General features: G+C 39.1%; 1 protein-coding gene across 1 annotated transcript; it reads right to left on the bottom strand.

Moving 5' to 3' along the window:
- Positions 1-1,979: 1,979 nt before the first annotated feature.
- Positions 1,980-27,451, bottom strand: LOC130834483 (cGMP-specific 3',5'-cyclic phosphodiesterase-like). Its single transcript, XM_057704627.1, has 3 exons — positions 27,330-27,451; positions 5,301-5,889; positions 1,980-2,042 (listed from the first exon to the last, which is right to left on the bottom strand). Exons 1-3 carry the CDS (start codon positions 27,449-27,451, stop codon positions 1,980-1,982), a joined length of 774 nt encoding a protein of 257 aa, XP_057560610.1.

Here is a 27,451-nt window from a genome sequence, read left to right as displayed (position 1 = left end):
AATAAGGAAATGAATCCAGAAAGATATTGCTAGGATTTATGTTAAGGAGTTTTATAGTGTTTTCTGTTTTCCTCTAGGAGTTTTATAGTGTCTGGTCTTACATTTAGGTCTTTAATCCATTTTGAGTTTATTTTTGTGTATGGTGTTAGAGAATGTTCTAATTTCATTCTTTTACATGTGGCTGTTCAGTTTTCCCAGCGCCATTTACTGAAGAGACTGTCTTTTATCCATTGTATATTCTTGCCCCGTTTGTCAGAGATTTGGGTTATGACGGCATCTGTGTGCTGGGATGGTGATGCACTGCCCCTCCTCCCACTCGAGAGAGCATGGAAGTTTTGTGTCCCCCACCTCGTTCCTTGCCCTATGCATCTCTTCTGTTTGGCTATTTCTGAATTGTATCCTTTATAATAAAACTGTAGTGTTAATTATAGTGCTTTCCTGAGTTCTGAGTCATTTTAAGAAATCATTAAATCTGAGCAGGGAACTCCTGAATCTGTAGCTAGCCAGACATGGATGTGGGGATCCTATTTATGGCTGGCATCTGAAGCGGGGACAATACTGTGGCACTGAGTCCTTAACCTGTGGGGTCTGCACTAACTCCAGGTAGCTAGTGTCTGAATTGAGCTGGAATGTAGCTCAAAGCGGGTGCAGGAGAAGTGAAGAACTGACTGTTGTTTGTAAAACCAAACAAGGTCTCAAGGTCAACATCTGTGGTATTCCTGCCAAAAGTGCCTAACTTGTATCTATTCAAGGAAAACATTCTACAAGATAACTGCCCTGTATTCTTCCAAAATACATGTTAAGAAAGATAAACACTGAGAAACTATTCCAGATTTAATGGAGACTAAAGAGATAGAACAAGTATATGCAATATGCAATCCTGAATTAGAGCCTTGATCAGAGGGAAAAAACAACTATAAAGGACATCATGGAACAACTGACCAAATTTGACTATAGAATGTCAGATAAGAGTACTGTATCATAAAATTTCCAGATTTTGATTAATGTATCACAATTGTGTAAGAGAATATTCTTGTTAGAAAATATATACTCATAAAAAAGTCTCCAAATGGTTCAGAAAAAAATAATATGCATATATTACTTACATGCATTATATATAGAAAAAGAAAATAATAAAGCAATGGCACAAAATATAAACAATTGGAGAATCTGCGTAAAGGGTATACACAAGTTTGTGATGCTGGTCTTGCAACCTTTCTGTAAGGTTGAAATAATATAAAAATAAAAGATAAAAGAAAACGAAAACGGAAATAACACAGTAGACTTGCCAAATTATATGTCGGTTTTCTTCCGCAAAGTGGAATACCTAAAGATTATTAGAACATTGAACAAAGATAGAGCAGTTCCCGAACTGTGTTTCCTGGAGTACAATTATGCCATGACAAATTTATCAAATTTATCACAATTAATAATTTTGATAAATTAAAGACTTATCAAAATTAAAACAGTTGCTGTTGTTCTTTCTTTCCTCTGAAAATTCATTTTAGAAATAATTTCATTCATCAGAAATTCACTTGAGTAGCAAGTGAGACCTGTAGGATGAGAGCTGGTGAAGATTTGTTTATCTGGAGAAGGACTGAAAAGGGAGGAATAAAGTAGGGGTGGGTGAAGGCCACATGAGTGGCAATGTGACCCTTCCCTAAGACCTTCCAAGTTTCCTCCCTAGAAATCATGGTATCCATGGAGAGGCTGTCTCCAGGAAACAAGAGAAGAGTACAAGTTTTGCATTCCAGTTGACTTAGGAAAAAGGGTTGTTTAGACAATGTAAATCCTTTGACATAGGAAATCTTGGGGAGGCTTATGGCTTCCACAGGTCATGGAACCAGGGGTTCAAAGCAATTTGTGATGGTTAATTTTCTGTGTCACCTTGACTAGGCGAAGGGATACCCAAGTGGCTGATAAAATGTAATTTCTAGGTGTGTCTATGAGGACGTCTCCAGAAGAGATGAGCATTTGAATCAGGAGAATGAGTAAAGAAGATCTTCATCAACGCAGTGGGCATCACCCAATCCCTTGAGTACCTGAACAGAACAAAAAGGGAGAGGGAGGACGAATTTGCTTTCGGAGCTAAGACATCCATCTTCTCTTGCCCTCCTGCTGTCCATCAGAGCTCTTGGAACTAAAGCTTTTGGACTCAAACCAGAGTTACACAATTGACCCCTCCCTGATTCTTAGGCCTTCAGTTGATTATACCATCAATTTATCTGGTTCTCCAGATTGTGCAGATGGTGGGCAGATTGTGGAACTTCTAGGCCTCCATATCCAAGTGAGCTAATCCCTACAATAAATCACTTATTTATCTCTGGATATCCTACTGGTTCTGTTTCTCTGAAGAACACTGACTAATACACAATTCAATCTAGATATTGGATGATATCTAGTTTTCACATATGAGGATAATGCCAACACATTTATATAGTTGTTCTGATTATTATGTGTTAATATCTTATTATTAATAAATACTGTGCCACATTCAAGAAATTTGCACGAATGATGGGGCTGATGAAGGAGGAGATGATGTGTGACTGAACACCATTGGTATTGGTGGTCTAATTGAAACTCACTGGTCTAAACTGTGGACCTTGTCTTCTATTTTAAACATATGAATGTGTTATGTTATTAATAATATAATAGTTGAATCCCTACATTTATATCATTCTGTTACAAAGTTTTAAAAAGTGAATCAAAAGTTGACCATTTCTTACAATTAATCTATCTAGCAGACTATTTTTTTACTCTTAGCTTCAATCTGAGCACTACTTTGTTTCACGGCCACTTCTTGGATTTCTACTGCTACATTATTAATTTTTAAGTGTTCTGTGGTCTCATAAGCTGAAGAAATGTGTCATTTTCACAGACACGTATTTAAAGAAGTAGGACTCAGAAAACATAGAACGTACTTTCATATTCTGACGATTTTCATAAAAGGCTATGAGACAATATTTTGACTATTCAAATTATGAGTGGGCTAAGTGATGAATTACCCACTAGCCAACTGATTTCCACTGTTAATACCAATGTAAATTATGGCCCAGATCAATCCCACAACTTCTAATGAAATTCCTGGGATGGGAATAACTTCTGCAAGGCCTCTATAAACACAGATCAAGGGTGTCAAGGGTGAAGCAGCAACATGAGAAATCCACAGACTAAGAGGCTTCAGTCTGGGGTCACTGCAAATCAAGGACACTGAGCCTATTTTAGATGGCAGTACAAGAATTAAATCATTACTAACTGCAAAACAAAGATTACACCATCAAAACTCTAAAGATGGTAAACAGATTAAATAACGTGCATATAAGTGAAGAAATTCTCAGGGCTGGAGAAATTTAGGACCATGCAAACAGATGAAGGCTTTCTCAGCAAAGCTGTAGCATATTTATGGTCCTACTGTACTTGGGACTATAGTGCCATTGAAAAGCGGAAACCCAGCTGTCACCTAAGACAGGACGGGAATTCTGCAAATTTGGCAGCCATCCTTCAGCTGTGTCCTTAATACCCCTCTTGGAGTCTGCTATGCTGTGACATTACTTACAGAGCTCAAAGAGGTCATGGAGATAGCTCCGTGAAGAATCAAAATTGAAAACACTGCTGGTATAGAGTGGATTCTGAAAGCTATCTCAGGATTTAGCCAATCTGAACTATCACATCTTCCCCCAGATACCTGCCCTCAGGATTTCTCACCAGTTACTATTACTTATTCACCCAACTTCAAAACCTGAGTCTTCTCCAACTCCTCTTTTCTCCTCACTTCCACCTCCTGTTAGCTGCCAAGTCTAGCAGATTCAGCTTCTTCATCTTTAATCCAGTCCCTCCTTTTGGTCTCAAAGGCCAGTGCTCTGGTTCAGGTGCTTACTCCCTCAGACTATTTAACCTGTCCTCCCAGTTTCCAGTATTTTTCCCTCTAATTCATTTTATGGCCACCATAATATTCATCTTTCTAAAGCACAGTCTGAATCATGCCAGTCCCCCTTTCAAACCATCTTTAATTAGTCCTCATGGCTCTGAATCAAATAAATACTCCTCAGCTTGGCATTTAAGACCCCAGTAATCTCCAGTAGCTCCTCAACGTCTATACTATCACCCACACATTTCCTTACAAGCACCACATGGTCCAACTTCCGGTTTCTTCCTCAAACTTCTTTTTGCAACTGGATCTCAATATGCACACGACTCAATCTACTGAAATCTTATCCATCTTCCAGGGTCCATATCAATCATTGCTTCCTCAAAGAAACCTCTCTCCATCTCCCCAATTGTATGTGATCTCCTGCTTCCCTGAACCTAACACATTTTCCCTGGATCAATTATGACCTGCTATCTAGTCTACTTATTTATCTCATCTACTATAATTTTCTCCCAATCAATATTTATTAACACTTATCTATGTTCCAGGCACTGTATTAGGCATCAGGAGTACAGGAATGAATAAAACATCTATGACCCCTCAAATGACACAGAGGAGCCTCAAGCTGGTATTATTATGGAATCTTCAAAGTGTACCACATGATAAGTAACTAGCATAATTGTTCTAGCATGATGCCAGAACATAATTCATAAACATAGTAAGTGTCATTCAATTAAGATGATTTGTTTAAAACCTCTAATTCAATTAATAAAAGAATCATTTTAAATGGGAAATTTGAAAAATCATACAGTGTAAACTTTAAGTCCATAATAAAGATCTGTTCATAATGGAAGCAAAAGTGGAAGAAATATCAAATCTTTCCACTGAAATATTGTAGGGCAAAAATGTCCATTTTCTAGAGCTATCCACACATTTATTTTTTTAATGAAACGAAAGAGTGGGAAGAAGGAAACTCAGACTTTGGTGTCAAAGGGACTTCAAATGAATGAATATGATGTATTGAGTGAATGAATTTAAAAAGACTATGGGTTTGGTTTTCTGACACCTTTTGGACCTATCATTTTAGAATCTTAGTAAAGTCCCCAGAAGTTCACGTGGAGATAACATAGATAGGGGATATGTATAGTGATCAGGTAAAAAGATGAAAGAATACAACTGTGAGATGAGCTATGTTAAATTATCATTAAGCAGGAAAACAAGACAATATTTCCCTCAGGCCTCTATCCTTGATTCAGCCCCCAGTGAAGAAACTCTGGCATTTAAAAGATGGGGAGGTCCTTACCATACAGTCCCATTTTTAACAAGTATGCACATTTTTACATCTCAGTTTCAAATATCCCCACAATTCACAGTAGTTGTCCAAGGCCCCACCCACGCTCCACCTCCCACCCCGCCTCTGTTTCTTATTTACCTCATATGCATCTTTGATGTTCAAGGGCTCACCAAGAGCAGCCACATGTCCCACGATGCCTTTGTTCCACTCTAAGCAGATACAGTTATTTGAAGCTTCTTCCAGTGTTGAACCTTCTGCAACATCAAAGAGGCGGCTGATAAGAAACTTGTCGTTGGAGCTGTCCTCACAGACAAGGAACAGGGAATAGCGGTCAGCGGAGATGAGTCCATGGATGTGCAAGAAAATTTTGTGACATAAGGCTGTGACATCCAAGTGACTAGAAATATCTTTCACTAATTCCAAGAGTCTTGAGCACTGGTCCCCTTCATCATTATCAAACCTTGGGGGGGTTAGAGGCATCTGTTCCTTCTTTTCTGAGTCAGAGAGGAAGCTCACAGTTCCCTCAGAATCCTTGACGACAATGGGTCTAAGAGGCAGATCAAATTCGGAGGCGGAGATTTTCCTGGTTGGTGTTCCAGGGACGCTGCTCTCTGCATGGGGACTCTGCTGCGAGGGGCAAGAGCAAGCTTCCGTGTGGCCTCTGACGCCTTCCTTGCACACAGGGATGGTGTGAACTCTCTCAGCAAACCATGCATTGACCATTTCTCTGCAGAAAAGAACATGTAGACACAGTAAATGTTTGAGGAACACCCCTTCTTAAATACTGCTACCCCCGAAAGCTTCTAAAAATCCGCTCATGGTAAACTGATGTGGTAATGATTGATTTGTCATAGAAAATAAAAACAAGATGGTTTATTTAAGACAGTTTTATTTTGAAAAACTCTAGAGGACAATTGCTTCAGTGAACATTTTAATAAAGCCTAACTCCTATAACGTGTATTTTCAGATATCTGATTTATAACACATTGTCAAGTCTGCTCCTCTCAAATCAGTTTGTGTTAAAGTAAAAGACACTAAATTTGACAAGAGTCTTAGGAAAATATAAATATGGAAATGTATCTGCTATTTAAAACATACAACTTTTTCTGAAGTTAAATATTTAAAAATTTTTAAAAATTTATATAAAATTGGCTAGCTACTATGCTTAATTGTAGATAGTTGTTTTAATCTATATCGCTACATATAGATTAGATTTAGAAAGGGAAATGGAAAATATAAACCATTTGATCTGGTATGTGGTAGAAAGATTATAGATTTCCATTAAAATCATCCTAATAAGATTTGTTCAATTAATGGTAAAGATGATTTCTTCTTCTAGAGTATCTACTCCTTGTATAAAGGAGAAAACAAAAAAGGTAGGTAATAACATATAGAAAATTCAGTCCAAGAAAACTTAAGTTATTTATGTTATTAATGTGCCATCCCATGAAAAGAACCCATTTGGGCTAAAGCCTTCACAGTGGGTGATTTTTTTAAACAAATATGCCAGATCATACACATCCAAATGATTGTTGTTCAGGTCAAATAATTCCTCTTGGGAAGCTGCATTCTCATGCCAACGGATGGTGCCATTACTTTAGACATTTTTGGAACTCTTCTTTTGAAACTAACTTTTAAAAATTTTCAAGAGCCACATAAGAATATTAGTTTTTTTAATTAATTTTTTTGGAGTACAGTTGATTTACAATGTTGTGTGAGTTTCCGCTGTACAGCAAAGTGAATCAGTTATACATATATCCACTCTTTTTTTGATTCTTTTCCCATGTAAGCCATTACAGAGTATTGAGTAGAAAGAATATTTGTTTTATCTTAAAGTTAGATCTTGTTTTTCAGTAAGCCTTCCTCTCAAAACAAGCAAGTAAAACCACAAAAACCTAGAGTAAAAGCTAACTTAATGTATATCTTATGCATTAGACTTGACTTTTTCTGAAACTCAAATTCACTTTCAAGAGACAGAAACTTGCTACCACTGAGGATACTTAAAAGAACTGGCCTATAAAAGCAATGCAATCTCCACTTGACAATGACTTACTGATTATCTTCACCAAGGAGCCAGGATAAAAAAGTTTGACAGTGTATCATTTTGGAGAGTGCAGGGAAACAGGCACTCTCTAATCCTTCTGAATGCAATAGAAATTGATAACACCTCTTCAGAGGGCAAGTAGGCAATAGCTAGCAAGTTTTAAAATGCATTTATCCTTTGTTCCACAGATTTTACGCATGTGGGAAAAGAAGTACCAGGGTATTTATTTACTGTGGTACTTTTTGTTATAGCGAAGATAAGAAGCAACCTAATACCACAAACAGAAGCCTGGCAAAAACACATCATGGCGGACTTCCTAGGTGGCGCAGTGGTTAAGAATCCACCTGACAATGCAGAGGTCACGGGTTCGATCCAAGCTCCAGGAAGATCCCACATGCCATGGAGCAACTAAGCCCGTGTGCCAAAAAAAAAAAAAAAAAAAACACATCATGGCACATTTATAAAGGGAACACTAGGCAGACATTTAAAAATGGTCATAGGTACCGATGTGAATAGTTATCACAATTTATTAAGTGAAAAAAGAAGATCCAGAAGGGAGAAAGAAGAGTTAGCCTTTTTTCTGAGTCTCTACTAAGTCTTTCACTTATAGAATGTTCCCTTAATTATTTTATTTTGAACAGCAACTATTGTTTGGTAAATACTGTACTACCCTGAAATGACACCAGTCTAGAATGAAATGGGTCAAAAAAAAGATAACACAGATATGATCAGGATTACCCCATAATTCCAAGTGTTAGATACAGTTATAAATTTTAAAGTTCTCTTTAAAAAGCAATGTAGGGACTTCGCCCGTGGTCCAGCGGTTAAGACTGCATGCCCTCAAGTGCAGGGGGCACAGGTTTGATCCCTGATTGGGGAACTAAGATCCTGCATGTGATGCAGCATGGGCCAAAATAGTAATAATAATAATAATAATAATAATAATAATAATAATAATTAGTTTTTAAAAAAGCAATATAGGGCTTCCTGGTGGTGCAGTGGTTAAGAATCTGCCCGCCATTGCACAGCGAAAGAAACCATAAACAGGACTAGAAGACAACCCTCAGAATGGGAGAAAATATTTGCCAATGAAGCAACGGACAAAGGATTAATCTTCAAAATATACAAGCAGCTCATGCAGCTTAATACCAAAAAAGCAAATAACCCAATCCACAAATGGGCAGAAGACCTAAATAGACATTTCTCCAAAGAAGACCTGCAGATGGCCAACAAACACATGAAAAGATGCTCAACATCACTACTCATTAGAGAAATGCAAGTCAAAGCCACAATGAGGTATCACCTCACACCAATCAGAATGGCCATCATCAAAACAACTAAAAACAATAAATGCTGGAGAGGGTGTGGAGAAAAGGGAACTCTCCTGCACTGCTGGTGGGAATGTAAGTTGGGGTACAGCCACGATGGAAAACAGTTTGGAGGTTCCTTAAAAAACTAAAAATGGAACTAACATATGACCCAGCAATTCCAATACTAGGCATATACCCAAAGCAAACCATAATCCCAAAAGAAACATGTACCATAATGTTCATTGCAGCACTGCTTACAACAGCCAGGACGTGGAAGCAACCTAAATGCCCATCAACAGATGAATAAAGAAGTTGTGGCACATATATACAATGGAATATTACTCAGCCATAAAAAAGAATGAAATTGAGTTATTTGTAATGAGGTGGATAGACCTAGAGTCGGTCATGCAGAGCGAAGTAAGCCAGAAAGAGAAAAACAAATACTGTATGCTAACTCATATATATGGAATCTAAAAAAAAAAAAAAAAAATGGTACTGATGAACCCAGTGACAGGGAAAGAATAAAGATGCAGATGTAGAGTATGGACTTGAGCACACAGGGTTGGGGGAGGGGGAAGGAATGGGGAAGCTGGGACGAAGTGAGAGAGTAGCTTTGAAATATATACACAACCAAATGTAAAATATATAGCTCATGAGAAGTTCCTGCATAACGTAAGGAGACAAACTCGATGATGGGTGATGACTTAGAGGGCCGGGATAGGGAGGGTTGGAGGGAGTCACGGGAGGGTGGGGATATGTGTATAAATACAGCTGATTCATTTTGATGTACCTTAAAAATTGGCACAGCACTGTAAAGCAATTATATTCCAAAAAAGAGCTTAAATTTTAAAAAATGACACAAAGATAACTAAAAAATTAAAAAAAAAAAAAAAAAAAGAATCCGCCTGCTAGTGCAGGGAACACAGATGGGTTCAATTCCTGGTCTGGGAAGATCCCACATGCCATGGAGCAACTAAGCCTGTGCACCACAACTACTGAAGCCCATGCACCTAGAGCCCATGCTCTGCCACAAGAGAAGCCACTGTACTGAAAAGCCCAAGCACCACAACGAAGAGTAGCCTCTGCTTTCCGCAACTAGAGAAAGCCCGCACGTAGCAATGAAGACCTAACGCAGCCAATAAATAAATAAATAAATAAATAAATAAATAAATAAATAAATTTATTTTTAGAAAAGCAATGTAGTAAGTATACTGTACAGATCCCCGGTGTATACCTACAGCACAGAATCTTTTAAAATATAATTGCCTAATGTTTTATAAATTCATGACAAGGCTTAGGACAAAATTTTCAGCAATGAGAACATACGCTGATAATAAAATAATGCTGTATCTCAAAAACTTCGACAGAAATGAGGGGGACATACTTTGGGAAATGCTTGCATTACCTCCAGAATCACAGCAGTAGTGCCAAAGACACTGATGTCAGACATGTATGTGAAAAATGCACAGGAAGCATTTGAATATAAGCTGTTTCATAAAATGTAAGACAGAAAAGAGCAATACATTTAACTTAACGTCTCATGTGATTTAAAAGTGTGTACATGTAACTTAAATTCTCAAATGTATACAAAAATAGGCATTTTAACTATTTCAGCTACAAACCTGAAACACAGCCTCAACTTATTTCTTATCCTCTCATTGAAAAATGGTGATCAACTTTTAAATTTTTTAATCAAACCACCTACTTGACAACTCCATGTGAACATCTAAACAGACACCTTAAAATCGTGAAATCAGAATTCCTAATGGCCCATCCTTCATCTTGCTTCAACCTCACTCCTTGACAGTTTTCTTCATATTAATAAGTAGCACCATGATCTCCCTAGCTACTCAACCAAACATCTAGGAGTTACTCTGAATTTCTGTTTCTTTCAACTCACACGTCCAATCCAGCAGCCAAGTCTTGTCTACATGACTTTCAAAACCCTATATTCTAGTCTGTTCATTTCTATCTCCTGTACTACCTCCCTGATCCAAGCCCACCACCTCTCACCTGGGACTGTGGCCACAGCCCCTTAACTGGTCTCTCTGATATTATACTAGCCTCCCTTCAATCCATTCTCCACACAGCAGCCAGAGTCATCTTTGAACAAAGAAAACCTTAACATCTTAACTACCCTACTTGGCTTCTCACTGAATTGAGACTCAAACTCAAACTCTTTCTATCCCCTACCATAGCCCCTCTCGCCCATGCCGGCCCCTTGATACTCCTCATCACATCAAACTCTAACTGCCCCCAGTCTGGACCACTCTACTCACCTGCACCCGGCTGACTGCAGCTCCTCATCCCCTGCGCAGACAGGTCTTCCCTGATCACTCCACCTCAAGTGGCCTCGACACACTATGTTCTCCCCCCACGCTATCTGAATTCTTACTATCGTCTATTTTTCTTGTTTACCAATCTGTTGGTTTATTGTCTGCCTCCTCCGAGGAGATGTAAATGTCATACTTGTCTGTCTTGTTCACGGCTGCATGTCTGTACTTAGAAAATGCCTTGCACATACTAAGTCCTTGATAACTATTTGTGTGAATGAATAAATAAATGAAGCCTCCTAAATTAACTGCATTAAAAGGGACAATAGTCCTTTGAAAATCTGAATGCTGGTATATTTGTTACAGAAAATCAACATTGTGTTTTAGCTATTAATGTTCATCTTCCTTTGGATGTGAGTCTCATAACTGACCATGGCTAATTTACCCTATAGGATATCCTATAGGGCCTAATATATGTCTTAAACTAAGCCAGTGTCCAAAAATTCTTTGTTAGGTGTTTTGTATTATATTTGTATTGTGTCACAAGTGTTTTACTTCTAGATATTTTCTTGGAGAGATGAACTCAGTATTAAATGACTCAGGAAAAATAGATCTGGTATATTCAGTGACTCAATCAACAATTTTTATTAACTACCAGTCATGGAGGGAAGGGTTTTCTCACGACCACATTATTGATTATCTGAGTCCCTGTAGATATGTCCCTGCGTAGGAAAACATATGTTATCATAACATCAAAACAATCACTTATAAACCAAGCATAAATGAAATTAAATCCTCTCTCACACCTCTCTCCCTTTAGGCATCCCTTGAGGTTTTGCAGTGCATGACCTATGTGGCTGTATGAAGTGGGCCTTCCTTCCTAAGACTAATATCTATCATCTCCTGTTGATTGTTTTTTAATACTTTAATCTCTGCAAATACAAATCACCTGCAGACTGCAATTTTACACTCTTATGTAAGATATAGAATTTCTAGAAGGAAACCAAGGTGATATTGGAGAACTATTCTAATATTACATAAAGCCACTGATAATTAAGGGTTAAGTCCAATTAAAAAACAGCTAACAACTGGAAAAAAATCAACAAGGATCATGATATAACAAACGTGAAAATAACTGCATTCTAGATTAAGAAAGGCTGCTGGAAAAACGTCAAATATTAATTTTAAAAAACTATATTTGAGGAAAAAAGACTCTCTTTAGGATCCTGCTGCGAATGCCAAATAAGAAGTAAAGATACTTGTGTTTACGATACAGCCTTGCCAGAAAATTGTTTATTTTAATAGCTTGGCGTTTTCATTATAATCTAAATCTTCTTAAATCTAAAATAAGGTAAATTTACTCTTATAACCCGTGGTTCCATTTTTCAAGATAAAGTTCCAATCAAAGCCTTTTCACTGATATTTTTCCGTTTTAATTGGATTCACTTTTGTGTCCTTTTTTTTCTAGAATAAATTATTCTCATGAAGGTCCTTGAGTGTGTCAGGCACTAGGGATACAGGAGTGAGCAAGCCCAGACCTCTCCTCCCCAAACTGAAGCTTATATTGTGTCCAGCAGCTAATTTACACACACACTGAATTTGCTGTCATATGAAGTTATATGTAACTGCATGTGAATGAAAAAAGATGGAAAGATGAACATGTCAAATATGAGGGTAATATACCAGATGGGATTCAAGAAACCTGGCTGGTAGCTCTGATGGGGCAAATCACTTCTTTGGCCTGAGATAGGATCTCTGTTTTCCCTTCTTTCTCTTCCTTGAGTCTCTGAGATTTTGAAAAGTATTTACATTAGTGATATTGGAAGGGAAAAAAAAGCACCATTTTATTTAAACCTCGTGAAGCAGGCATGCACAATCCCAGTTTCTAAATTATGAAGCTAAATTAAATGGCTGAACCAAACACATTCTGCAAGCTGGTAACAAAACCTGGAATCAAATCTGGGTCTCCTAATCCAAGTCTTACGGCCTACAAGAACCTAAAAGTTCCCAGAACATCAATGTTTGTCACGAAGACACTTCATAATGTCTAGCTGCATCTGAAAGAGTCAAAGATCAAATTTAAACACACAAGGCATAGAGAAAATAAAATCACCTATAATACACATCCTCTAACTAAATTCTTTCCATCCAGATCATAAAAGGACAGCACACTTAACCACTGAGGTAAAAACACTGCCTCAAGGGATTCAGAGAACAAAGATTCTTAAGGATAGTGTCCTGAAAAAAAATCTGACTGAATCCCATGCCTATGTTTCTCTGAAAGCATAAAATGTTTTACAAACCGAAAATGATTCACTGAAAAGAATATATAATAAATGTGTTCAAGAGAAGAATAATTCTCAGGGCTGCTAGATTTAGCAAATACAAATCCTGGATATCCAGTTAAAACTCAGTTTCAGGTAAACAATGAATAATTTTTTAATATCAGCAGTATCTAAAATTCAAATTTTACTGGGTGTCCTATATTTTAGCTGGCCACACTAGTCACTCGATATTCTATTTTTCCCAAGTGACACTGTTGGCAGGTAGACAACAAAGAAAAAAGCAGGTTCTATGCAGCATGCTAATGAGCTCCAGGCTATCAAATCACTAATACTAATTTTATCATTGAAAGAGCACAAAGGATCCTGTGTAAGATAACTGAACCTTTTGAAAGCTCTTGGATTAATAATTTGTGGCATAAAAGTCTTCCTTAAATCAAGCTTTTTCATTTTACTGTCCAAACTATACCATATATTTAATAGAGAAAAAACAAACTGCAATCTACTTATAAAAGGGAGGCTGACTAAGTGCTAAAAACTCTTGGGACTTACAACCACACCCCGAGAAGCTGTGTTTTTCAGCCATAAATCCTAAATTCCAATCTGTTTCTTAGCTTTTGCTACCAATGGGATTTGTGACCAGTGGCAAACAATTTTCTTCTTCTGAGTTTCGATTTCATCCTCTGTATAATAGGGGAAATACTGCCTATTCTAACTTCTTCATGAAGCGCAAGGTGCTGACTTTCTTCAGCAGAGTATGAAGCCAAGAATACCAAACTGGCCATCACGAGAGAACTCTAGTTCCAACTATAAGAATACACAGATGTGAGGCTGAACCAATCACAACTTCTCTGGAGTTCATTGTCTCCAGAGTACAAGTTCTTCATTGTACACACGGTCAGCCATATGAACAGGTCATGAAGCCTGCTTACATGATGAACGGGCCAGTAGGTGATGAGGATTAGGTTGGTCAACTCTTGTCATCTCCTTTTGCCCCTCAGCTTCCTCATTTTTAAACAGGCAAAAGACGTCTTCCTCCTTCACTCACCGCACAGGGTTGGTGTGCGCGTCAAGTTAGAAAACGCACGTGGAAGCATTTCAAAATCTCTTCCATATATTGAAGATGTTGCTATCTCCTAGACCCTTAGGATTCATTCCAGTGGAGACGTAGGGCTGGGGTAAGGAGCCATGGCTGTTCACTCCCTCCTAAAGTCCAGCCAAGAGAATCAGAGAAAGTGAGGGAGAAAAAGGTTGTATTCCTGGTGGTACAGGCCCACAGGCTGAGTGGGCCTAAGAGGGTTTGGAAACAGGCTGACTACCTGCACCCTGAGCATCCAGAGTACTTGTCCAAAGCAGATACTGCAGATTGTCACTCATTATAGAATCCCACTGAGTTCTCCCTCTAAAAAGAAGAGTTACATCATAACTCTACATAAGTTACATCCTCGCCATTTGAACGAAAAGAACAAAATGGATGCACGTTCCACAAAGGTATTCTACCCTCTCCTACAAGCACTGATAACTTAGTGACTCTGCTTTCAGGTATCAGCAAGTCCTTGCTAACTGCCCTGCAATCAAAAGCAGAACAGACCTCTTGAAGTCTTTGAGTTGATTTAACTTTTACAAGGCTGTTAATGAAGGACAACAGGCCCTGGACCCTTGAAAAAAACCCACAGCCAAGGGAAATGCAATAAAAATTAACGCCAAGAATTTATCATCGATGGCACGATCCCGATGTTTAACACTCCATCTAAGTCATTCCTTCTCTCCTCACCGAAATCTGTTTTCTTATTCTCCAGTCAGTTATTTCCTTCCACATTTTATTACACACAAAATTTCTCACCTCATAAATGAGTTGCATTATACACCTTTTTAAAATGGGTAAATTCGACGTAGTTTTGTTTTTAAACTTCTACAATATGTCTTAAAATAACTGGAGAAACCCTGGAGGGTGCCAAAATCAATGTTGGGAGTTACTTCACTCAGGTAACATGAATGTGAATACCATCTGTGCTTTCAAACCTACAGGTACCAGAGATGCTGCTCAGGGCTCACGAAGGGATCCTTTCCCTTCCTGAGCAAGTAAAGAACCCCAAAGATTGAAATTAATTAGATAGCTGGAAATACAGCCACTGGAAGCTGATCAAAACGTGCCATGAGTTATCACAAATGTGACTTGGATTTTAAACCCCGAATCTCTTAAAACAATGAATCCAATCAGAAGTCTACTATCTTAGTATTCTACTTTACTGAAGACGCTTGCAGCTGAAGAGTCCCACCCGTGCAATGATGATTTAATACAAAAATCAGTGTCATGAGGAATAACGTTTAACATATTTTGATTTCAGGAGGCTTCTGTAAAGCCCTAATGGCACTGCATCCTTCAAGACAATGTTCATTGTGGCTGGAGCACCCTACAAAACTAAATGAGTTCATGCACTCAAAAGGCCAGGCAGCCAGGTTCTAGCAGCTGCTGCAGGAAAAGGCTGAGCTTGACATTTCCAGTGTCGGGCATTTGGGATCTTTGGTAATACACAGAGAAATGGAAAGAATAAATTCATTCGTGAATGATAAGAAAAAAGCATCGAAGAAATTCTGGGGGGTAGAAAGCCTAGGAGGTGAATTGTCATTTTTTACAACGGTTGTAACAAAGAGTTATCTCATCAAAATTACACACATGGTAGAAACAAAGTGCTACATATTTCATTCCTACACATCCTGTGTGCTCATATTTTTAAAGAAGATGAAAAGTGTATCATTCTTAAAATGGTAGATTCAATTAAGTTAATGATTAAATTTAATGGTACCAAGCTAAGAATATCTTTTTACGGGATATTTAAATAGGTTTAAGTTTTAGATATGAGCTATGCTTCATCTCATATTCTACAAAAATTTTATACACTGATTAGTAATATCCATTGAAAAAATGGAATGTCACCAGATGATGGCACATACTCTGTTACGAATGACAACTTTCCCCCTTTTGCAATTTCTAATTTTCACTCAATATTATTACCTATCCCAGGGAGGAAAACTACAGTTTATAATTTGTGTTCTAGAAATTTCCCACTAATCTAAACAAGTCATAGCTTCTTCCAAATGCTTACTATCTAGAAGTATTAAATAGAATATGCAAAACTTACTGCATAGTGGGATGCAAATTCTCACATACCATTTCAAATACGGTTAGCAAAAGGGAGACACACACACACACACACACAAACACACATGCACTCGCAACTGTGTACAAAGGGGCTCCACGAAGCAATAGCTTTTACTGTGCTCACTCATCTTAAAAAGACAGAAATACCTTAAAGTACATATTCAGTATTCCAGATGCCTTGAAAGGGAAAAATAATTTAAATACTTTGTCTAGGTTTTATAGACTATTTCCTGGCATCTAGAAAAGTAAGGAAAAGAAAAATTTACAAAGCAGTGTAAAATTCTGATGTAAACATAATTCTCACGGGTTAAAAATATAATTAGATGAAATCTACTTGTAGAGCAACTAGTTTAATGTGTTTCGTACTCTTGCCTAAAATAATGTATCAGAGGATAAAAATTCTTTGAAAATATACTGTACTTAGGGTATTTGTGTTCTAATACTAAAAATACAATGGTAACAGTCTAGTACCCAAGTTTTCAGCTGTTCTATTTTAAAATGTCATTGGCGAGGTCCCACTTTTCATACTCTAAAATTATATATGGAAACGAAACCCACGTGGGCAAAGTCTTTAGGCACCTCATTTAGTAACGAGCTTGCACATTAAGAGGCCCTAGGAGAAACTTTAGCCTCTTCCTGAGTTAAATTCCTCACGACATTAAATCTATGAGTCTTTGCTTTGCTTCCGTTAGTATTGAATATTGAACTTCAGTAGAGATTGGTGGGTAAGGGCTCTTGGTGGGACAGACTGAGGCTTCAACCCCAGAGCTGCTTCTGAGATAAGACCTCAGGTGCATTATTCACTCTCTATAAAATAGAGATAATGGCATTAACCCTCATAGCGTTCTTCAGAAAATTAAGGGAAATGATGCCTATAAAGTAATAGCATAGAGTCTAGTACACAGTGTTTAATATGTGGTCATTACTGTTTTTAAGTTAACTGAATTTTTTTTTTTTCTGGCCACGCCATGCAGCCTGTGGGATCTTAGTTCCCTGACCAAGGATCGAACCCGGGCCATTGGCAGTGAAAGCACTGAGTCCTAAACACTGGACCACCAGGAAATTCCCAAGTTAATCGAACATTAACTGAAATATATTTTCAAAATTTATTTTGTAAAAATAAAAATAATTTATTCATGGGTTTCTACAGAATAATGAGATGTTACCCATTTGTTTCTTTTTAAGCTCCTAGTTTAAAAGCACTAATTTCTCTATAGAAACACTTGTGCAAAAAAAAAAATTGTTTCAATGTTGGTATTTTCTCAAATTAGAACTGAAAAAACATAGACTCCCTAGACCAATAACTACACTTACATATGACATAATTTCCTGAATAATGCACAAAGATTAAGAGCTGAACAGTGTTGTGTTTTGTTTCTTGAGAAAAATCACTGTCTTTCTATTACTACTCAGAATTTAATTTTTAAAAATAAGTTATAGAATTTCGGTGATGAGTTTTTCAAAACATCACAGATATAATAAAACTGTTTGACAACAAATGTGATAAAATATACAACTAATTACTTATGATAAAAACCATAGCAATATTTCATAACAACCATACCTCTAAACTGGAGAATGGTTTTAAATATCAACACTTGATAAAAACAATGCTTTAACACTCTGCTACAGGAGATTTGGGGATTAAAATTGGTCCACTTTAGTTCCCACCCAAGGGGGCTTACTTGGGGGAATTCTATAGGTAGGCTGATATCTGGGCCTCAAGGATGTTACCCTTGAGTAACATTACAGAGATCTGCAGGGTGCCTCAAACAAAACAAAGGAAACAGTTACAGGCCCTGAATGATCCACAAACACAGTGCACAATCATGTTTTTAAGTCTACTATTAAAACATGACCCTTTCTCTTTCTCTCCAGTGCCTTTTTCCATCACTGATGGGAATTAACCACTTAAAACCAGAATTACAAAGAGTACACTAATTTCCTGTCTAAAAAGGGATGGTTGATAACATAGGGAAATGTGATAAAATGATCTGTAGGAAAAACATAAAAATAACTCACATAAAATATAATGTTAGATATTTCTTCTGCTCTTGGATCCTAATTTTACACAGTTCTAGTTGTGTTGTTTGCATAATTGACCTAGATCCACCACTCATACTTGGAAAATACTTAAAGAAGGAAACTATTCAATCTGAGAAGTTGATATTCTGCTCTCCTGGTGAGAATCAAGGATGCTTAGAGCTGAAAGAGATTGTTAAACTCATTTATGAATTTCTCTGCTTTGATTTCTCACCCCCTCCTATCTCCCATTTTAAAGCCAAGATTTATTAACCTGGGCCAGTCACAAAGCTGGGAACACAGGCAGGAGGTCTGGACTCCCATTTCAATTCCCTTTCCAGTACCTTACACAATCCACAAAAGGTTCTGTTCCAACCATTAATAAAAACTCATCTAAAAAATGAGAAGGACACAAAGTCTATTAAGTCCCTGTTCTGTTGTTCTAATTCCCACTTATCAGAATAAGGGGGTGACTCTCAAAGTTTGCAATTATAATTAAGGCACTGATGATTCTCAGTAAAATAAACAGTAACCTACTGAAAATCAGTCTAAAAAAGATAAGGAAATATGTATTAGTTCCTTTAAATTCCTTAAGAACACTAGAAGTCAATGCTATTATTCCCATTTTGCAGGGAAAGCAAATAAAGTACCTACAGGTACTTTTAAGAAAGCGGTAGTTCTGGGGTTGAAGCTTAAATCTACCTTATCTGGGGCCCTTAACCACCATAAATAGAAGTAAATTGTAAAGGGTTCAGAACAGTGGCTCCTAACCAAGTAGTGGTGCCAGCCTTTGGGGGTCATGTGGAAATGTGTGCCACAATAATCGGGGTGCTCCTGACATTTAGTTTCTGGGGCCCAGGGATGTTAAACATCCTGCAACACGCTGAACAGTTTCTCACAACATCAAAAAGTATCACTACCGAATGCGAAACAGCATCCCCTTTAAGAAGCAATGGTTGACTACACTGAAAAAGAATCTGAAAAAGATGAATCACTTCGCTGTAAACCTGAAACTAACACAACACTGTAAATCAAATATACTTCAATTAAAAAAAAAAAGGGAAGAAAAAAAAGCAATGGTTTGGATGAATAAAAGATTAACATACTATAACAGGGTATTAAATGAAACAGGGGCGATCTGGGACACCTCCAAGTGATTCCTCCAATAATCTCTACTCTGATGTTACAGTGAGTAGTTCCTTTGCTTCTGGCATGGTTTAGAAACAAATGCTGCCTAAAGTTATTTGATGTTCCCAAGTGTTCTCCAGCTATGAAAACATCTGAGACGCTTACTGGGACCAAATATAAATAAAATGCACAACTGCTTCATATTTTTACATTCAAATTTGACCAAGAGTTGGAAGAGACATGTTTTATAATTTTCCATGCATTCACAATCACATATATGAAAAATGTTCTTTCATGGAAAACCTGCTTACATCTGAAAGAAAACCTAACAAGCAAAATCTATACTGTAAATATGTAAACCGATTTGTTTTGCAGCTTAGATATGGAAAAGACTGGACTAGATTGGCATGTCTCAATCTAAGGTACGAGAAGCCGGGACAGTCCAAAGCAAGTATGTTTTGAAGATCTGTAGTTTTTCTATGGAAATGCTTCAGTTTTGCGTTTTCACACTAATGACAATTAAAACCTAAAAAAAAAAAAGTAAAAGACATATACTTTAAATGATTGGGATGACCACCTTATAACCAAATACTATCCTGCAATTTTAGCAGTCAAGTTTATATTTCTGTTTACAATCACACTGCAGCCCAATGGTTCGGGGGTAAAGAGAAAAAAAAGTAGATTTAATATGCAAATATGCTTTCAAGCCAAATAAAACCCCAAAGCTGGTGTACTGTGCTATGGCACTAAAAGTTGCACGACTGTTAAGAGGGCCCCATTGGGAGAAACAATCATCAGGAGGCAACTGCAGCCAAGGCAAGGGGACCTCACCAGACCCCCGCAGGGGAATCAGGGCCACAGTCACCCTTACCAGGATGATTTAATGAAGCCTGTCAATTTACATTTGGCTAGAGTTTTATCATTTAATTCATAATTAACTTATACACTTTTTTTGGTATTAGCTGTATAATTGCTATAACTAGGATTAACTTATACCTACTCTTAAGAATTCCACATTTAACTAACATTAAAATAAGAGAAAGTCAGTACTAGGTATGGCAGATCTCTGGAACCTCTGGAGGTGCTGACATCACTTTCTTTGGGGAATTTCTCCTCCCCCACTGACGAATCACACTATGGGTGACCTGCCCCAGCAAAGTAGTGAGACACCCCTATTCTTCCTGACACAGTGACAGGCCCAGAGCAGGCAAGTCATGCAAGCAAGGCCAAGTAATCTTGAGATGACTGATATGGATAAGAAGGTACTTCTCAAACATCAGAAGTTTAAGACCCACATAAACTTGCCAAGGAGAAACTTTTCCAGTGCACAAAGAAAGCCTGCCTGAGAATAAAGCCAAAGCTGCATAGGGCCAAAGGGATGGAGGGAAGCAGGGATGGAGGGAGGGAGGGAGAGAGGGAGGGAGGGAGGGAAGGAGAGAAGGAATGAAGGAAGGAAGATTGATTAGATAGATATACAGACAAAAAGAATGTTGACAAGATTATTTCATCAGGTGAATTTCACACCCAAACCAAACTCCAGGAATGTCAATTGTCAGTTAATTTTGTATGAGTTTAAGATGAGTTTCTGTCACTTGTGACCAAAAGCTTTTTAACGAAGATACTGGGGATCAATAAGAATGTCTTTCTTACAAGGTAAACATTACTTAAATTTGAGAAACACTGGACATGATCTCCTCTAGCTCTACAGTTCAAAGATCCTGTGTGTTTTAATTATTTCATCAGCTTAAAAAATCAGGGTTTTTTCTCTTCTTATAACCTCAGTATACTTATTCAACAGAAAGTAGAAATGATGACTTTTTAAAAAATAATTATTACCAGGGATATGAGATCAGATAGGGATCTTGTCTTTCTCAAGTTTAGATATAATAAAATTATTCCGAGAAGACAATTTGCAAAAAGTTAATTTTACTTTACATTTCAGAAATAAGGGAAAGGTCTCAAAGAATACAGAAGCTCACAATGGCACCTAAGACTTTAAAAAGCATGTTCACTACAAACTACAAAATGGGGTATGTGTATATATACATCTATGTATACATCCATATACAGAAGGCTTTTTATAAAGCTTTTTAGACTATTCATCAGGATGATTCTTATGAACGTAACACTTAGTTTACCTTACCTGCCTTAAATATTTAGTTGGCAATAAGTAGAAATTCCTACCAGTTAAAGAAAATGAATAAAGCACTCACACCATGAAAAAAAAATATGATTCAAAATAAAGTGAGAATACCAAGTCAGTAAATAAGATTACAGAGCTAAATATCAAACGAATGACTCATGTGGAAAGAGTTTCTTCAATTTTTATTCTTAGGTTGTAATTCATAGGCACTTTTTTTTTTTTTTTTTTTACTGAGAATCTGATTTAACAGATATTTCCGAGGCCACATCAATCAGCTGTAACATTGATCAACTGAATCAACATCTGTCCAGCTAAAGTAATCTCATAGGAAGTCCTGCAAAGTCAGTAGCTAGTGTGCAGTCTAAATTCAAAAATTAGTCATTTTTCAACCGTCCACTATCAATCAACTCAGTGATTTATTTAATTGCCCTGAAGCCCTTACCAAAGCAAGAGTTTTTATCCTACAATTAGCCCTGAGAACAAAGAAAAAATCTAACTTAACGCAACAGTTAGGGGTTTAATAAATTGTTAGTTTGAAAAATATTTGAGGGACAAACTAATAAATACCAAGCAGTTTTTTTAAAGACTTTTCTCGTACGAAAGAACTCTTTCCCAAGCATTATTAAAAAGTATTAGGAAGTTCAAGCATGTTTAGGTTAATTCGTGTTTTCAAATCTAGAAGAAGGGAAGCATGCATCGTAGTAAGACATACTCTCTGTAATCAGATAAGGGTGAAGGTACAAACTTTACCCATACAACTTGAAAGCATTTTCACATATTTTAAAAGAAATCGTATCAGAAACCAGACTCAAGTCATTTCTTCAGGTGGAACTATTTAGAAAGGAAATTGGGTTGCACAACATAATCAAAATGCTAAAAACTGCTCATCTTTAGGTACTGAAAACAATATTAAGAAAATACTGGCAATCTCTATAGATCTTCAGAGCAAAAACAAAAAAAAGCTACTGAATTGTACTACAAGCCTATTTAAGTGTTACACTAAGCAAATAGATTTGAATGACTAATTGCCACTGATTAGTTCTGCCACAGTTTTAGGAATCATGATCTTGTATTGGGGGCTTTCAAAATGGAACTGAATATGAAACCCTGAGAACACTGGTGATAGAAGAGCAATGAGAAACATTTCAGGGGCTCCTATGGATTCTTCCAGATTCAATCCTATGCAAATTCAATCCACATGAGTACTTTTAGGGCACTAAAAGGTGTCTTAGAGCTGGCTATAAGGACCCTGGTCATAAGCAATACACGGATAAAAGGACATTATTACACCAGAATTACCATAATGAAAATAGAAATAATATCAAAGCCAGACTGAGTCAATGCCCACAGGACTTTATTATCTTCAGTATTAGTGACTGCTTAACAAAATATGCTTAGCAACTCGTTTGAAAATTGTGAAAAGTTTATATTCCTATATGATCACAGAAACAATCATTTTTAAGATCGAATAGCAAGATTTATTTTACACCCATCATCTGACTTTAAGATAAATATCATGCAAATAAAAGGTTATAGCTTTTAGAGACACACACAGAGAGAGACAGACACAGGAAGGAAGGAAGGAAGAAAGAGAAAGAGAGAGAGAAGGAGAGATAGAGAGGAAGAGAGAGAGAAAGAGAGAAAGGAAGAAAGGAAGGAAGGAAGAAAGAGAAAGAAAAAGAAAGAAAGAAAAAAAGAAAGAGAAAGAGAAAGGAAGGAAGAAAAAGAGAAAGAGAAAAAGAAAGAAAGAAAGAAAGAAAGAAAGAAAGAAAGAAAGAAAGAAAGGAAGGAAGGAAGGAAGGAAGGAAGGAAGGAAGGAAGGAAGGAAGAAAGAAAGAAAGAAAAAAGAAAAAGAAAGAAAGAGAAAAAGAAAATCCCAAACACAGGACCTGAAACATCAACTAATTCACCACAGCTTTGCAATGTCAAATAAAAAGTCTATCATAGAAAACTACATGGGAGTGTAAAACTTCTGTTTCTGGACTTTGATCCAAGTAGTCATAAAAAGTTGTCCTCACTTAATATCTCCTATTTCCAGTATATGCCAAATATTCTCAAGCTTTTGCCTAGTGCAAAACAAAGCAATAAAAGTCAATCATATTACCCCTACAATACTAAAGGATCAAAAACATCCCCCACAATCACAGAGCTGATTAGTAACTAATGAAAGATAAATTATTCTAATATGCTGTCAAGAATAACAACAGCTGTTAAAGTGGCATTAGCACCAAAAAGGCTCCATCTGTGAATGTACAAGCATTAAAGCCCTTAATGAACACAGCATCCCAAACCTGCAGGACTGCAAAGTTTTCTATAATAGCAAGGGTGGAAGTTTTCCATAGGTTTTAGTTACTAGTCTCAAGTTAATTTTTATGCCAATAGATTATATTATGAAATGTTCAACTGACACTCTCAAAATTCACTGAAACAGGTTTTGATTGCTAAAAAGCATCTATTTGTGTGCTACAAGCTATAGCTTTTAAGGAAAGATAATTATAGGAAATAATGTAAAATATAGCAGCGATAATTGCTTTCAAGGTCAACCAAAATTCACAGGTGTTTACATGAGAGTTAAGGAGGGCCAGAACCTTCCTTCTATTCAATGACTTACTATTGAGTGCAGACCATTCAGTTTGGGGAGAGAACAGAGAAGCATGCATGAATGTCAAACAACAATTAAATCAAATAAGGTAGAAATAATTCTACCAACCAGCCTGTTTACAGGCACAGCTGGCCATTCTAAGTGAATGCAAATTTATTTTAAATCTTAAAACACACCAAATGCCTCTACAGAACTATTCTCTTTCAAGGGTTTCCCAAATCACATACAGCGTTCATTTTATACATAGTCTAACAAAAGGGGAAAAAGCAAAGTAATGTGAGCTTTTCATTAAAAACCAAAAACCAAAAACAACAACAAAAAACAGCTGTAAACAAAGTGTCTCCAATAAGCTTTTACCACAACCATGTGAATCACACTGTGTTCAGCAGGTTGGCATTTTTATAAATTGCTAATGTTCAACCTCTCATTCTGTGTCTCCAGGTCATGCCATCAAATAGAAGCCCAAACTGGAGTACTGTTCCGTGAAAAATCTCTGGCTACAGACAAGACAGATTATATTCTTCACACTGACTACTTTCAGCGCTTTATGTATAACTCCTAAAACTGAGGGCCTACACTACTCTTGATTATCTTACACTTTCGTTTTTCAACTTGAACTCAACATAAACTCTTCTCCCAAGATTACATACACACACACATATATACCACAGAAAGCGTTTCAGCGTATTGTCCACATCAACTATGATATAAAAACCCTAACTGAAGAGAAAACCTTTAACAAAGTCTCAGATGATCTACATTTTACGCTAAGCAGTGTAATTTTGAGAACTGGGATTTTAATCCTATGCTATTTGGGAGAAAAAAGTAATGTGAAAAGAAATGTAACAACTCATTCAATTTATTTTCCGGAAAAAAACCAACAAAAAAAACCAAAGAAACGTTACTCTCAAACTTTTGGCGGGCTCTCAAAGTGAAGTGTTGTTATGTATGAGTTAAAAGCTGCCACCAAACAATCCCAAGTTTATGTCTTTAAAGGGAGAGGGGAGAAAAAAAGAAAAAGGACATTTACGCTGAGTTTAAAATAAATAATTTTGTTCTTTCTTAATAATCTGCCTAAAGAACATCCCTCTACACATTTAAAATATCAGCCCCGTTCTCCTGCCCACTCCGCATTATACTATGCGCTATAATTCATTAAGGGCGGAAGGGTGGAAGTATACAAGGGTGAAAGGAAAACGGGGACAGATGGCCTCGGAGGAGGAGACCTCTCAAAACTGCTGGCTCCCAGCAATCGATAATTCCAGACCTAGATGGTCTTAGTGCCTCACCCCAAACCCGCAGAAAAGTGCCCTTCGAAAGGGAACCACTTTCCATTCAGGATTTATCCCCTGGGTCGCTCCAGATTTAGTATTTTGATAGAAGGCGAAAGCGGGAAGAGGATTTTAAAAGGCAGGCTGAGTAATTAAACAGAGGCGATAAGATCTGTCCCGAAGCCATCGCCTCTGTTAAAACCCCCCAAAAGTGATCAACTCGACACCCACTGAACATTCGTTAGGAGCAACGGAGTTAAAAAGCGTCCCATCTAAGACCTCAGAGTATTACATCTGCAGGAAGGTAGAGGAAGACAGAAATGTCACAGAGCACATTTTCAACGAAGCATCGCCCCGCCGGTGTGACCTGGGTGCAAGCACCCTGCACCCGGCCCCCACCGCGCCCCCGGGGAAAGTGGGGAAAGAGGGGGAGGATGCTTAAGGAAGTACCTTGTTTTGTCTCCAAAAGGCAACATAGCAAACGTGGCGAGTTGGAGATGCAGATGAGGCGGCGTCGGCGGACCCTGGACTCGAGGAGGCGCCGTGGGGGTGGGGGCTGGGGGCCGACGACGTGCCCAGGGGAGGCCAGCGACTCCAAGCCGGCTCCCCTACCGCCCCCGCCGTCGCGCCGCCGCCCGCCGCCGCCCGCTCGCCCCGCGCTGCGCCGCCCCCTGGCGGGGAGCGCCCGGCCGAGTCGCGGGGGTGCACCGGCGGGTGGGAGCCCGGCGTCCAGCCCCGGCCAGCCCCTTCACCATCACCGCCCCGCTCGCGTCTCCCTCCCGGAGAGGCGGCCAGCGCCAGCTGCCCGAGGGCCGCTGCCGGGAGCCGGCGACGCCGAGATCCCGGCCCCTCCTTCAAAGGGGTGCGTCTGGAGTCAGCCCCGCGCCGCGCGCAGCGGCCGGCCGGGCTTCGCACCAACTCCCCCGGCTTCGGGGCACCCGGCCGCCGGGCACTCTGCGTTTCGCCCTCCTAGCCCCTCGGCTTCAGCCGCGATTCCTCTCCAAGTCTCCCGCGAGCGTTTCCCACGCGCGCCCCGACTGCCCGCTGAGCAGCCGCCTCCCGAAGGATAGTCTCTCTCTCCTCCCCGCCCTCCGCAGCAGCCGCCCTGGCGCTTGGCTCCGGACCAGGAAGAGCTGGCCTTTGGGGTTGTCCCGGGCCGCGGGACCTGTCACCCCCCCCCCCCCAGGGTCCGCTCCCCGCCGCGCCTCCGCGCCGTCCTTTGTGTGCGCGCCGCGAACCCCTCCACGGAGCCCGTTCGGCGGCGCCGCCTTGCGCGCAAAAGCGGCCGAGAGGAGGAGCGCGGGACAACCAGGGGACTGGAAGGGGGCAAAAAACCGACAGCACTCACTCTGGGAAGGTTCCGGCATGTTGCTGCCCTTGGGGCTTCTTCGTGGTCTCGTGCCCTACCCGGGCTTCCCCGCCCCGCCAGGGCCGGGGCGAAGGGGGACGGGGGAGGAGCGGAGCCACAGGGACCGCATTGGAAAGGGTGCTTCCGGAGCGGCAGGGAAGGGGCTCAAACACTGTTTTTGGTTTCGCTAAGGAGATTTAGGGGAACCAGGAGGCTAGAGAAGGGCTAGAGGAAGGCCCGTGAGCGCAGGCATAGGAAAATAGTCTTGCTCCCAGGGAATACCAGGGCTGCCAGCGTGTTGGGGGGAGGGAGGGAGGGAGAGGGGGGTCCGGCACGTTCATTTTTGGATTTGAACTTTGTGCAAGTTGGATCGAATCCGACGCTTGGGGTTTTCGGCTGTACTCGCCTTAAAGTCGAGGTCTCTACACCGTAACAGGATCACGGCCCTACTTCAAAGGCAAAGGGCCTGAGAGTGGAGACTGTTTAATGGTTAACGAAGGGGAAAATTCAATAAGGGACAGAGATCAGCCCCAGGTTACGCTCCATGCCCCGGCCGGGTCTTCCACGGGTCCTCTTCTTACCTGGTGCCTTTCCTAACAAAGTAAGAGAAGGTAAAGTCCCAGTGATCGTCCAGCCACGCTTCGACCGATTCCTGGTCCCACTGCTGCTGCGGCCGCGCGGAGCCGGGGCCGGCCCACTCCAT

Source organism: Hippopotamus amphibius, chromosome 13, assembly GCF_030028045.1.
Source record: "Hippopotamus amphibius kiboko isolate mHipAmp2 chromosome 13, mHipAmp2.hap2, whole genome shotgun sequence".
Classification (NCBI taxonomy): Eukaryota; Metazoa; Chordata; class Mammalia; order Artiodactyla; family Hippopotamidae; genus Hippopotamus; species Hippopotamus amphibius.
Note: the sequence above shows the minus strand (reverse complement) of the source record. Positions and strands in the feature narration are given on the sequence as shown.